This window comes from Rhea americana, unplaced genomic scaffold, assembly GCF_003343005.1.
Source record: "Rhea americana isolate MKP2758 unplaced genomic scaffold, rheAme1 scaffold_190, whole genome shotgun sequence".
NCBI classification, from domain to species: Eukaryota; Metazoa; Chordata; class Aves; order Rheiformes; family Rheidae; genus Rhea; species Rhea americana.
In genome coordinates this window covers 986,681-1,000,972 of record NW_028186039.1, presented here as the reverse complement: position 1 = coordinate 1,000,972, position 14,292 = coordinate 986,681, and the positions used below count along the sequence as shown (strand labels likewise).

Below are 14,292 nucleotides of genomic sequence, written 5' to 3'. Positions count from 1 at the left end.
TTGGTGTTCAGATCACCAGAAAGTAATTAGTTGGCCAGTTTTGTAATTAAGCCCTTGGAGGTGACAGGAGTATGATCTAAAAGTTTTGGGGTATTTTAAGGGGTATATAACCAAGGAAAGTTTATTCTTTGTTTTATTTATTTAAAGAAGAGAACTAGATGAGGAAGATCTTTTGGCTTCCAGACTCGGTAGGAAGATAATATTGGATATAAGTGTGCTCTTTGCGCCATAAAGTTGGAATTTGCTTTAGAATTTGAAAGTCAGGTGTTGCCATCCTTATGAGGAGGAAAAGTTAGTTACCCCTCAAATAATCAGAGACACTGACTCAAATACAGTGAACTAACAGCTTCATAACTACTAAATTTGACTTGATCTTTGTGTCCAGGATCCCATGAGCCTATTTTATGTGCTAACAAATACAGTGAAACGCTGTTTTTTCTCTTCCCAGCTATAGCCACTCAAGCTAGTGTGGAGTTTCGCCGAAAAGGATCACAAATGTCCACAGACACAATGGCTTCCAACCCTATGTTTGATGCAAGTGAATTCCCAGACAACTATGAAGCGGGAAGGGCAGAGGCATGCGGGACACTCTGTAGGATATTTTGTAGCAAGAAGACTGGGGAGGAAATATTGCCAGCTTACCTATCCCGGTACTAACCTATCTTCCAGTTGCTTTCTTGGTGTAATTCTATGGGGCGGATGAATTTGCAGTGACTGGCTTGCAGTTATGGGCTGAATCCTGTGTTGCCAACCTTGAAAGCCTGGTTAGCCTTAAAATGCTGTAGGTAGAGTTCCCCATCTAAATTAAGTCTTGATTTCCTTTCTAATTTCTCTGATCTCTGTTTTCAGTGCGTTTTCTTTTAAGTTCCAGTAGAAGGGAAGTCCCATAAATTGCCACCCAGCCGAAGGACACATACTGTCTTTATAATCACTTTGTTGGCCTCTTTTTTTTTCTTTTTTTTCCTTGAATTTTGTTAAAAAGGAAAAAGAATAGAATGGGCAGACATAAGAATACTTAAGCTTTATAGACCATAAAAGGTCTTACATTATCAAACACAACAGTACAATGAAATGTGATTTAGATGTAGAAACCCAGTGGGTTTAAYGCTCCAGTATTTAAAACAGTCAGTTTTGTTTTAAGTTAGGCAATTCTGCCTATCAGTGTTTTCTTTTTTTTTTTCATATTTTTATTCTCTTTTACCAAAAATCACTATGTTGTAGTGCAATAGCAAATCTCAGAGGCGGAGAGTTGAATTTCAAAATCGTGGCTCTGAATTGTTCACCTGCTTTGGTCATAGATTTCCTCTAAACTACTGAAAGATCAGAATCATCTACTGGTTTAGTTCATGCATGTTGCTGTATTGTGTGTATCGTCTCTGTTTCTCTGACCTAGCCAGTGATTTTCTATGTTTTTTTGTAAMGCTTTCTCAAAATTATAAAGGAGGTTGTAGTTCATTTTAAGGAATACTAATACAAGTTCATATCTGTTTTAGGACAGTAGTCAAATAAATTATAAGGTGGTTCAAAAAAACAAAAACAAACAAAAAACATTTTTTTTGTCCTTAGGTTGTTTGATATTATTCCCCTGCCAGCCCCCATCACCTTGTGTTGTCATTTGACGTAGTTGTGATAGATAAAAGTTTGGTCTAATTTTCCAAATATTGGAGTCTCTGATCAGAGGATTTTTTTTTCTCTTGAAAGATTTCACACTATTTTTTCTTCTGCACTGGGGGATTAAAGTCAGGGTCTCATTTACATCCTTAYATGGGGGAGAAGAGGGAGTACCTTCCAAGCGCTGCTGGTGGACATCTAGGCTGTATTTGCAACAGCTCCYGGTGCATTCTTGCAATAAGTCAGGTGTTTCAACACATCTGTGCCGCACTGGGTTTTTGCATGAAATAAATAGGACTTATTTTTCTTAAAAGCTAGGTGGATGTGTTTACCTGCCTTAAAATAACTTAGGGGGATGCTCCCATAAGCTTTTCTTAGCTCTGCTTTTGAAACCTGCTCTGCTTTATATGGAAAAGATCGAATAGTTGCTGCGCATTCTTTAATCATGTGGGAGGGTGATGATTTTTATGTGCAAGTAATTTAATCTTATCTTTCTTTGTCAGATTTTACATGCTTTTAATTCAGGGTTTGCAGATAGCAGATTTCGTGTGCCACCCTGTTCTTGCCAGTGTTATTCTAAACTCCCCTCCTTTGTTCTGCTGTGACCTGAAGGGGATTGATGTCGTGGTTCCTTATTTCATTTCGGCTCTTGAAACTATTTTACCTGACAGGTAAAATGCCATTTCCCTGGAGATATCATCATAGTGTGGGGAGGTATTTATCATCTGGGGTCGCTGTCATTCCTGAATAGTTTTCACTGGAGGGCTTGGGTCCAGTTTGCCATATACTGTGTAGTATCAGTAATGCCCTTTGATAATGCTAATAGCAGCATTTCATAAGCTCTAATTTTCATTTGATTTAATGTAATTATCTTTAAAAGCAGTAATAATACTTTTTTAAAAAAGAAAAGAAAGAAAACTTGTTATCTATACATTCATTGCTAAAAAGTATCATCTGCAAGAATAGGTAAAAGGAATGATTTAACTTAAATAGATTTAAGGCCTACTTATTTTTAAGTAAAATTTTACTGGATGTTCATTAGCATCTGTTGCTGCTGTGAATTCATGAAGAGAGTAATTTTACACGTCATTAAAAGACGTCAAATAGAGAATTTAGACAATGTTTTAAGTTACGGTAGTTTTTTGCACTAGAATATATAACTCTACCATTAGAATTTTAGAAACTTCTGGATATTTTGCTAAATAATTTAAGGCGCTTGATAGTGTGTGCCTTTTGCACCGTATATTGTATCTGTTGACACTGTTTATTTTTGTGTTCTTCATGAACTAGTATCTGTATTCTGGGTTTAAAGTTGAGTCGCTGTTTATTTTGGATAGGTCTTATAAGTGGAAGGATTTACTAGACTACTGAAAAAAAWTAATCTATTTGCTAAGCAATTTGTGTTTTATGTAATATGCACATGAGCAAATTGCGTGGATCTCTGGTAATATTGAGATGATTATGAGCAGTAACAAGTGGGTAACGGCTTGTGACTGAAGCTTCCTGCTTCGAAGATGTAGTGTATGAATAATAATTTYATCAGCTTATTGCTTTTATCTCCAGTTCAAAACCCTTAGCAGATGATGGTTCCTCATCCGTAACCAATGTTAATTATTGTTCTGCTGCTGTTACAAAATGAAGTTCAGAAATCTAGAAACAAATACCTACATTGTAGACTGTAAATTATTTAAGACCACTGGGTTCCTGTATTTAATTTGCACTGAATTGTTTGGTTCCAAATTCCTGTAAAAAAGTTGATTAACTTTATGATGCTTTGATTTGCAGAGAACTCTCAAAGTTTAAAATCTATGTAAACCCCACAGAGTTAAGAAGAGCTTCTATTAATATCTTGCTGTCTTTGTTGCCTCTCCCTCATCATTTTGGAACCGTAAAGTCTGAGGTAATAATGAGTTTATCTTCTGTGAGAGTTCATTTATAAGCGTTAAMTTTTTTCTAAGTGGCTACGTTACTAAGCGGTGGTGTCCCCTCACCCCGTGATTAATCCTCACCATCACTGAGTAGGCAGGGACAGGACTGATCTTTGTCTGCTACCTGGAAGCAGTGGGTGGGATACCTTAAAGTGTCAGAAAAAAGCAAAGCATATTTGTGTGCTTTTGAAGTCAAATTTCTTAAATTGAAGAAAGAAACTCCACGCTGGAGCRCTTAATGTGAGTCTGAAATTGATCTCTTAACTGATACTAAAATAAATGTATTTTTCCTTCAGGTTGTCCTGGAAGGAAAATTCAGCAATGATGACAGCTCAACGTATGACAAGCCAGTAACCTTCCTTTCCTTGAAGCTGAGGCTAGTGAATATACTCATAGGAGCTTTGCAAACTGAAACAGATCCCAACAACACTCAAATGATACTAGGTTATTTCAACTTTCTTTTCATTAATTGTTTCACGGAAGTGTGTCTTAACTAATCTTAAATGTAAGAGTTGAACAATGTGGGCAATTGGTTATATGTTGCTTTGCAAGAATAAGGAGATGAAATTCCAGCAGGTCGTCTTCTGTGCAAAACCTTTTGTATAATCTCCTTCACACTGTGGAAAAAGCTTTAAAAAGCCTCACATTTTTGTTAAAGTAATATTTCTCTCCTCTTTTTACAAATGATTCTCTCCTCTTTTTACAAATGAGGAATAAAACTTGAAAAGTAGAGCTAGACATGAAGCACATTCTAGCAGGAAAAGTAAGTGATAACTAAGAATGGAAAAACAGAAATGTTTTTTAATATTGGGAAAAATTCTTGACTAAAGACTTACAGGGAACACTTCAGTTTTTAGCATGAGTGAGCTTAGATAAAAGGCAACAAGTTTGGTAACCATTGCTCCAGCACTGGTGGAATACAGATGATATTTGCGTAGCACTGTGTAAGCTGTCAGACAAAAGCCTTGGGATAAAATCTGGAGATGGATAGTACTTTGGCAAGAAGCTGTTCCTTGAGACAGAAGATGCATTAACATCTAAATACTCAGAAGATAGAAGCAGAAGACTTGAGCTTGCATTATCTGTTAAGTTGGGTGTATTTTCAGACAAGTAAAACATTCAGTTGCTTCACCTACCATTTTTTTTTCTGTTTTCCTCTATTTAGAAGTACATTTTTCCACATATTAAGATTACATTTTCCTCCAAAATAATTGCAATACCTTTACCCTTTTGACCGTTCAAAAGGAAAACAAAGTTGCAGTCAGGAGGCCTTCTGGAAGGCAGAGAGCCTATCTGATTATTAAGAGAGGGAGAAAAGGGCCATGACCAGTGAAGTGGAGGTAAAGAAATCCAGTTTGTAAAGTCTTTTGAAAGCTTCCTTTCAGTGGCTGGAACAGTTCCTTTACTGCTAGAAGACCAGGGGAGGATAATTTCGAAGAAAGATTTACAGCCAGTTGTGGTGCAGAGAGGAGGATGTTTGCTGTTTCACAGAGCTCCCCTAAGCGAGACCCACGGAGTGTTGGTGGGTTGCACCACCTTAAACTGTCTGAACCTGTCTTTTAAACAATATCCAGGCGTTCCTGTGCTCCTATGGTGTGAGTTGGTGGTTGCACCCAAGGAGAAAGATGCTTTGACCTCATCCGCCTAGGATGAGTTTTAGCATGACGTGGCTTTTCTGCCATGTCACGTACCCCATGTGCTGCTGCACTCATACTGCTAAGCTCAGCTTTCCATATGTGATGTTATGTCCTGCCTGTTTGGCTTGAAGGTGATTCGTGAATCTCCAAGGTGGCTAGACTCCCCTTACTCCTGCCACCAKCTTCTCAGCGAAACGAATGTTTGTTGCCAGCCCCTCACTAAGCGTTTTACAGGCTGCTCTGTTTGTCTTCATATAGCAACTGGTGGTTTCGTGAAGGTTCATCACTGCAGAAATAAATTTTTAATGCCACCCAGTGGCTGCATTGAGTGCTTCGTAGTACCAGTCTGATTTGTGTCCTTGCTGCTTCTTGCCTTGTCTCCTGGGGATCATGGTGCCCCGCATGTACAGACTAGTCATGCTTGTTAACCCAGGGTACCAGAATGCAGCGGCAAGTTTAATTTAACCTAGCATCTTATCCTTGTATGTAGTCATCTTTCTCAAGGCGAGTATTTCTATTTACCTGCTGACTAATTTCAGTGCGGTGTGGTTGGTTAGTCCTGTGCATGGAATTTTAGCTTTTTCAATATAGTATTTTGGGTAATAATAGGAAGCATGAGGCCAGGTATCCCTTCTTGGTAAAGAAAACTTCAACATGTCCCACCTCATGTTATGTGCCAGCCTTGTGATTTAGGAAATTAAAGTTGTGCATTTTGGCTAAATTTGAATGTAATGACTTTTTTATTTTGGCAAACTCCTTGTGCCCAGGCCGGGACTGTGTAAATCCTTGAGTTGGTGTCAGAGGATGCAGAACTGTCTTAACTATCCAACAGAAACATTCTTTCTTTGTAACTTTTAGCAATGAATTTTCTACTGTCATTTTTAAGCAGTTGTCTTTTTGTATCTGATTCTTCAGGTGCAATGTTAAATATTGTTCAAGATTCAGCACTGTTAGAAGCCATCGGCTGTCAGATGGAAACGGTAAGATTTTTTGGGGGGAGGGGGGTTATAAAGTTTTTACTGTTTCAGAAAGAAACTGTGTTATTCATTTTATCTGCTGCTGTAAGATGTGCAGTTGTTTGCTCTAGGTTTGATCTTATTTTTCCACTGTATCTGTGAGCGCTACTTGGAAAATCTTGTCATCACTTAAAAGTGACTTTCAACTTGCAGAATGGTGGCGAAAATGACCTCTTTAAAAGCCACAGTCGTACCAACAGCGGCATCAGTACTGCGAGCGGAGGCAGTACAGAGCCAACAACTCCAGATAGTGAGAGACCAGCACAAGCCCTTTTAAGGGATTATGGTAAGGAACTGCCTGTTTCTGAGAACCTGTCATTATATCCCAGGTTGATGTGTTGATTTTCTCCCCTTCCTGTGTAGGTTTTGGCTAAAATGTCAGTGTACACAGGTGTTTTGAAACCCAGGTGGTGTTTCCTGGGTTGTTACTGAGTTGTACTCACTTGTGCCCTTTAGTTGGTTAGTTTTTAATCCTACTAAGGGACTGTTAATGTTTTTAAAGAAGAACTTAAAAGCTTATGAAAAAGGAGGCATTAGCAAATTGTTTGACTTTATCATGTTTTCAAGATGTTTAATTTTTGTGAATGATACTGAGATAAGCCTACAGCAAGTGTAAACTGATTGCTTCATTTATTTTGGTAGCCTTCCAGATGCTTACCTGACTTTTGTAGCACCTTTTCTTAAACTATCTTCAGAAAGCACTTGGGGAAATTCCTGGGTTTTTTTCTTTTCTTAATAGAAAAGCAGAATGTTTGCGTTTGTCACTTGCTATAGTGTGAGAATGTTTTTTATTAACTGTAGTTTGCCATGTTCTGTACTGTGCGTTTTTGAACCCTTATAATAAAATCTATGTTTTACTAAATCTGTGTGGTAAGCTGGCTAAATTTGGAGATCCTGGAATCTTACTTGCTTCTTTGATCTCCAGTCATTTAATTAGTATTAAGTACCTGCTTAATGCAGAACATACCACTGTTTGTTGTATTGTAGGTATAGTTTGAAAATTCAGTTCTTGCCAACCAAAAATGGATTTTTCCCTTTAGCTTTCGAAGTAATGGAATGAAAGAGATCAGCAGGAAAGATTTARTATATTCTAGGAATTCATATAAATGTTAGTGCTGTCCCTGCAAGATTTATTTGTTTGAAAAAGTTAAAATGCTGGTTTTCAGCACACCATTTGACTTGCGTGTTTAATTCATTTGAGTTATCATAGGCAATGCTTTTGGCATATCTCTAGATGTAAAATACCMATTTTTAATGTTCAAAATGATCTTTTATATATTTGAGTTATTGACTCTTTAAAAAAACTGTGATATAACTTGAAGGTTTAATTTTGTAACACACTGATCATGTACTAGTGAGATGTTGATTCATTTTACTGGACTTTTTTTTTTTAATTTCCTATTCACACAAGGTAAGGGTATAAGAAATTTATGAAAGCAATTTCTACATTTCTGCTGGATGCTTGAAGAGAAAATTGAAAAATAAGATAATCTGTTTTTACTGGTTAACTCTAGCTGACATTTGAATCTGCTGCTAGCATAATCCTTTGCTCCTCGGTGTTAAATATGATGATTTCAGTTTTAACAAGGACAACGCTTAGTACTAATAGTTGATTTTATAATTAGGGGGTCATTCAGCAGTTTGTCTCTAAAACTGGTTAATTTGTCTACTTCCAGTCTTTGAGTATAAAGTTCCAAATATTTTGAAACTAAGAACCATAGATACTAAAAAAAGTGTTTTCTATTTTTAATTTTGAACTTTAGAGGTGCAAAAAAATTAGATGTTGAGAAATAATTGTATCTTTTTCTCCAGGATTGATTCTTTCTGTACCTACATTTATATACCTAATATTCTTTCTATACCTAGTATTTATGAAGAATTATGGGTACCTTCTGACATAGCTATTTGAAGTTATGTATGCTCCATTCATACATTGCTAATACTTAAATTCTTCTGGGATTGCAAGTTGTTACAGAAATTTAAGTACAATAGCAAAACATTAAGTTAGTTCTGTTGCTGAAATGCAGCAGTGCTATGACTAAAATGTCTTTTAGAGTAATAATTCAACCAAGTACAAATAGCAAATCCAGCGAAATGTTTTTCATCGTTTAAAAAAAATCATTTTGAGATAATAAGCCAGTCTGAATGTAGGTGTATAATATGGTGGTATTGCATATCAGAGAATTAGCCTGTGCAAAAAGTGACCAGATTTCTAGCTTCCAGAATGTGTGTAATTTTATGTGCTTTTTGTGGTTGCTTTGGCTTGTGCCTGTGCTTTGCTTATTGTTACTAATACTTAGTTATTTTCCCTCCCTGTGGTATTTGGTATTGGGGTTATATCCTAGCTCTTAATACAGATACAGCGGCTGGACTACTGATTCGCAGTATTCACCTGGTAACCCAAAGACTCAACTCACAGTGGAGGCAGGACATGAGTATCTCACTAGCTGCGTTAGAGCTTCTGTCTGGATTGGCAAAGGTGAGAGGAGAAGTTTTGTGTGCTCTGGCCTTTTTTCAAAGGGTAATTACAGTCCAGGGTAGGTGAGTCACGCCACCAAACAGATATCTGCCTCGAGGTTGTCAGCAAATATTCTATTTGGACACAGAAGAAAACGAAAAACAAACAAAAACCCTAGGCCTTTTGTTAGGAGCACTTCATCTCTTTCTAATGTAGATATTAAATAGCTCAGGTGATGGGTGCCCTGTAAATGCCTATTGACTATGAAGTGAAGTATAGGGTGGCTTGCTCAGATAAAAGTGGCTCTGTTGGCTTGTCTGACTCCAGCAACACCCAGATAAGGCAGGTCTTTTTAATAAATAAATAAAAACCTCGGCACCAAGCCACCGTGGTTTGGAATAAGGAGCTGAGGCTGGTTTTGTTGAGCTAGACTGATCCTAATCTTTCTCAGATTCCCATGCACATTGAATCTTTATTTATTTACTCATTTATTTTATTTCTTAATGCTATAGGGGATGCATTTGGCATATTGGGTTGCCTACTTGGAGAGGGGAAAACATACCGTTAAGTTTCCAGTGGGCAGTGCCTGAGCTTGGACCATTACAGTCTTTTGACTCCACTGTGAACCACATATCATGGTTTTCTTGGTGAGCTAGTCAGGCAGTCTGCTCAGTGTGTAATACAGACCAGATTTTCTGCTGCTGTTGGTTCACAGACTGGAAACGTTCCAGGGCAGCAAACAACTTAATTGCCCTTTTTGTAAATGTTATACCTGCTGGGTTTTGGTGAAAAGTAAAATGCCCTTTCCTGCTTGTGGGCTCTTGTTCTAGCTGTATTCTAGTGTGTTTACAGCAGCCATGATGAATTGGCACGAGAATTCAGCGTTTCCTGCCATATGCCCTTGGGGACTCTTTAGACCTCTTAGCATCTGTGCCTCAGGTGCCTTTTCTTTTTTTAAAAAAAAAAAAAAAAGAGAGAGAGAGAGAAAAGAAAAAGCATGGAGTCAGCAGTGAGCAGGGCACTCTGTAGTACGAGTCAAAATACGATTATTGGATCTTACAGAGCCCAGTACAAAATCAGGGTTTCCCACAGCTTGCAGGGGAAAATTTTATGCTGCAACTTTTGAGCCAGGATAGCTTAATTTTTTTTTCTTAGTTTGCAATGAGAGATGGCAATGCGAAAAGATCCTGTCTTTTCAAATGCCTACCAAAGGTAACACTAAACATTGTAATTTTTGTATAATTATCATATGCCTGAAATAATTCTTCCTTTGGGATCTCTGGGATAGTCCCCTTTCCTCTTAAGTAGCAAACAAAATAGGAAAAGGGATCATCTCTTACTGTATAGCTACAGAGTAGAGATCTGATTCTGCTGGGGACCTTTGGATACTACAATTTTCAAAGCCCCCTTTAGGTTAGGGGCTGCCCTGTGCTGTGTCTTTACAACACCAGGTCATTCCTGGGATTTAGTAAATTCAAAAATCCTGTTTCCCACAGGAGTACTGGGTCACCAACCTACTTTTCCTAAGCTATTTCTGGAGGGTTGCTTTATTTTACTGTTTTTTTGGGGGGCCATAGATACTTTCCTTTGAAAGGGAATGCTGCCTTCATCCTGGGGCTCCAAAATGTTGTCCTTCCCTCCCTGTTGGGTATAGCTGACCGGTGCTGGCATCATCAAGGGCAAGAGCCTCTGACTGCCTGCCCTTGATACTGAGGGCTGCCCTTCAGCGTTGGATGAGGCTTTACAGGGCATGGAGCAGAAAAATAAAGGTTTAATTGACCGTTCCTGTGTCAGTTCAGAAGCTGGGAAGAAAAGAGCAAAGCAGTTCTTCAGCTAAGCTGTCTGCATGCCCTGCTGAGCTGGAGAGAGGCTGATGTTTTTTTTTTTTTTTTTTTTTTTTTTGGCCAAACTACTTAAAAGATCTTGTCTGAAGACTCTTTCTTCCACTCTTTTGTACTGACAGAAGTTACTGTCCTGACAAAATAACACCTAACGGAAAAATATGCAGGCAGAACACGACGCTATGGAAGGGAGACTTGTAGCGAGGGGGTTCTCAGCGGGGCCAAGTGGAGATGAGTGGGTTGCTCTAGCTGAAGGAGAGGCATTTCTGAAAATAAAAGTTTCAAATAGGAATTAATTCATTTTGCAGTTAGGTACATATCACACCATGCCAGTACTGCCCTTGCTCTTAGAAACCTTGCCATGCAATTCGGTGGCATCTTTTATTGTAGCAGTTCTTTCCTTTTAGCTTTTGAGTTTCAGTAGCTGTCACTGTTAAATTTTAGCCATATCTTTACACTGTAATCGCAAAAGAGCTCAACTGTTTATTCTTGTTTCTTAAAGTGGCCTTTAGAAATGCTTTAGAAACGTGTTTCTTCTCTGAAAGATTTCCTGTAGGAGTTCTCACCTGATGGTTGTCCTGCTTGCTTTACCCAGGTGAAGGTGGCTGTCGATTCGTCTGATCGAAAGAGAGCCATAAGTTCGGTGTGCAGTTATATAGTGTACCAGTGCAGCCGGCCAGCCCCCCTCCACTCACGTGACCTCCACTCCATGATAGTGGCGGCTTTCCAGTGCCTCTGCGTCTGGCTCACCGAGCATCCCGATATGCTCGACGAGAAGGTAAGAATCTCTGGCGCACGTGTTCGGAGCGCTCCGAAAGGCCGCGCCATTCGTGCCCGACTGTTCTTGGTCCTTCAAAAAATCATTATTTTTGTAGTTTTCAAAAGGGTGCTAGTTTAAAACCTGGTTTCTTTGTAAAATAGTTTTCAATTTTGGTTTCGGCTCTTGTTTCAATTAGAATATTTTTGGCTTTACAGTAATCTTTTGTGCTTATTAAAAAAAAAGAAAGAAAATGAGAAGAAAAATTGTAATGGAGAAAAAATGAAATTGAAAAGAATATTGAAAGGAATGGTATACCTGCTGTAGATGAACCTGAGTAGAGGCCTTTTGTTTTCTCATTTCTCAGGTCTTACCTGACTAAAGCAGGTCGTGTAGACTTAACAGTGGCCCTATTTTTTTGATACGCAGTTTGTTACTTCACCAAGAAGAAACTGAACAAGGTTCAGCTCCATCCAGGATAAAATTTTCTTGGGAAGTTTGAAAAGAACAGGAAATGATAGATACATATTTCTAACAGCCTTATGTCCTACTCTTGCTAGAAATACGTATATTTTCTTATGTGTGCCTATTTTTATAGTTGGTTTCCTTTTGTTTGTGTGTGTAGTGATCTCTGCTGGCAGTTGAAAGGTTTGGAAATTTTCTAGCAGCTTTCAAGATGAGATTTTTTCCTTAATATACTTAGAATGTAGTTAAAAGTTCTGCATATAATCTCTGAAATGCATTTATTTTTAAATACATTTTTTCAGTTGCACTCTTAATAATCCTCTAGGCCATATGTACGTATGTAGTGGTATATATTGTGTATAGCTTCATTAAGAGCACTTTTTAGCATTAGATATAGAGGCATACAAAGGTAACTAGGTATCTTCTGTATATATAGAAAATACAATTCCAATGCCAAATGTGATCTTAACTCCAACACTTTCTGTAGAAATAATCTTTGGCCTTTGTTTCAAAGCTCATATTACTGGCAGCACTTTATTTTAATTGATGRTATATCATTGTCTCACTAGGTCTTAAAGAGACTTTTGTCAGAGTGCTTCTGTTTTACAATAGTTCCTCTTGTGTTTTAGGATTGCTTAAAAGAGGTACTGGAGATTGTGGAGTTGGGCATTTCAGGAAGTAAATCCAAAAGCAGTGAACAAGAAGTCAAATACAAAGGAGATAAAGAACCAAACCCTGCATCCATGAGAGTGAAGGATGCTGCTGAAGCCACATTAACATGGTATGAAATTTGTCAGAGCATCTTCGCTATTTAGTGTAAAACATGTCTGAGAATCTTTTAATTAGGGGTTCCCACCTGGTCAGATCCTAGTGATGGAACAAGAGCATGTGAAAAGTTTAGCCAGAGGCTTTGACCACCCAACCTCTGGGCCAGGTTGTCATGTGCTTGGCCTTGGCAGTCTCCCTGCTCTCATTCAGGAGTTCAACACCTGGGATTGTCATCTTCCTGTCCTGCCTGTTCTCTGCAGACAGCAGTTGCCAGTATCTCCCACTTGACCTAGTCACACTGTCCTACTGTTCCCCCTTATCCACAGCCTGAGAAGACACACTATCCCTGCACTGATCGGGAAACTGATAGACGCTTTCTCATGTGTAACGCAACGAAGAACTGCACAGGTAGCGGGTGCCCCATCAGCACAGGGTGGAATGTCGTTCTGCCCGCAGAATCGGGCTGGTTTAACATATTTGAGAGATTCTGTAGGAATTGGAATTGCAGATAATGTGTGGGTTAGGGAAGGTGGGCAAAGAGAACAAAGATTTGAAAATTGGGATTTACTCCCAGGAGATCGAAAAGCACTATAGGATGATGGTGGACAGGACAAGTAGAGAATAGGTAGGATAAGTGCTTTGCAAAAGGCAATACTTGCTTTCTTTTTTGTTCTGCTCTGCAGTCAAATTGTTATAAGCTTTACTGTTCATAAAAAGAACTGTGTAGTTCCCAGGATAAAAATAGTCGCTGCAACTTGTGGGTAAAACTTTATTGTTGTCTAAAAGTGCCTCTCTTCACAAACCAGATAGTTTCATCCCTCTATTGAGTAGGTAAAGTTAAAGGTGGGAGAGGAGGACTTCAGTAAACTTCTGATCCGAGTAGTGTTGTTAAGAGTAAGTTCATGAGTTAGATCATACGATCTTTAGTCACAGACAGTGAACTGAGATCTTGACTCTAATTGCCAGTTCCCACTGTGGAAAATTTTAACTGAATATTAAGTAAATGAAACAGCTCAAATTTCTTGGTAATCGGTATTCAAGGAAAGCTAAGACAATAGCTGGCACATGTATCATGTCTGCCTTGCTTGTTGATAAGAATTAAAGTATGGGTGATTATCTCTGTTATGAGAAATAACATTTAAAAAGCTGTAGAAGGGTAGTCTGKTTTTTTTTGTGCTTTAAAGCATGCCTTAATAACCTCAGTCCCTATGTTATAAAGAAACTTGTTCTGTGGACAAACTGCTTTCCTTGTTGAATTTCATGATTTTTTCTGAAATTACTGGTTCTGATTTAAGACGGGTTTTTGCGAACGTGCAGGTAACTGGTTCACCCTGACAGGGCAATTTCTTTGTCCAAATACAAATGAACACTATGAGTGAAGGTCCATCCTTAGGTGGAATAGTTAATCTTCTTACTCTGTCATGAACTCTCTCTCTCTTTTTTTTTTTTTTCCTTACTTGCAGTATTATGCAGTTACTTGGAGCATTTCCTTCTCCTAGTGGCCCTGCTTCTCCTTGCAGCTTGGTGAATGAAACCACCTTAATTAAATATTCTCGTCTACCTACCATAAACAAGCATAGCTTCCGTTACTTTGTTTTGGATAATAGTGTCATCCTTGCGATGTTGGAGCAGCCTCTAGGGAATGAACAGAGTAAGTTCAACATTTCCTGCTTCCTTGTTCCTCTAGTTAAAACCATGTAGATAGCTACAAAATGAAGGTGCTTCATCAAGCACGTTTCTCCTTTTCATGTTTCAGGGGCTTATGTGTCCTACGGGTAGGCAATTGTGCAGGGTGTTGCTCTGCATGAAGT

At 38.5% G+C, this 14,292-nt stretch overlaps 1 protein-coding gene across 4 annotated transcripts in view; it reads left to right on the top strand.

Annotated features, from left to right (window-relative positions):
* The window catches only part of RALGAPB (Ral GTPase activating protein non-catalytic subunit beta), a 69,610-nt gene that overhangs the window by 31,688 nt on the left and 23,630 nt on the right, over positions 1-14,292 (top strand). For 3 of the 4 annotated variants that reach the window (XM_085302630.1, XM_085302634.1, XM_085302632.1), the window contains 10 exons: positions 449-650; positions 2,115-2,282; positions 3,397-3,511; positions 3,836-3,983; positions 6,092-6,156; positions 6,346-6,478; positions 8,538-8,671; positions 11,087-11,269; positions 12,343-12,494; positions 13,945-14,132. In XM_085302630.1, coding sequence (XP_085158756.1) covers positions 449-650; positions 2,115-2,282; positions 3,397-3,511; positions 3,836-3,983; positions 6,092-6,156; positions 6,346-6,478; positions 8,538-8,671; positions 11,087-11,269; positions 12,343-12,494; positions 13,945-14,132 — 1,488 coding nt within the window. The remainder of the gene's footprint in view (positions 1-448; positions 651-2,114; positions 2,283-3,396; positions 3,512-3,835; positions 3,984-6,091; positions 6,157-6,345; positions 6,479-8,537; positions 8,672-11,086; positions 11,270-12,342; positions 12,495-13,944; positions 14,133-14,292) is intronic. The other variant, XM_085302631.1, reaches the window with a different exon arrangement.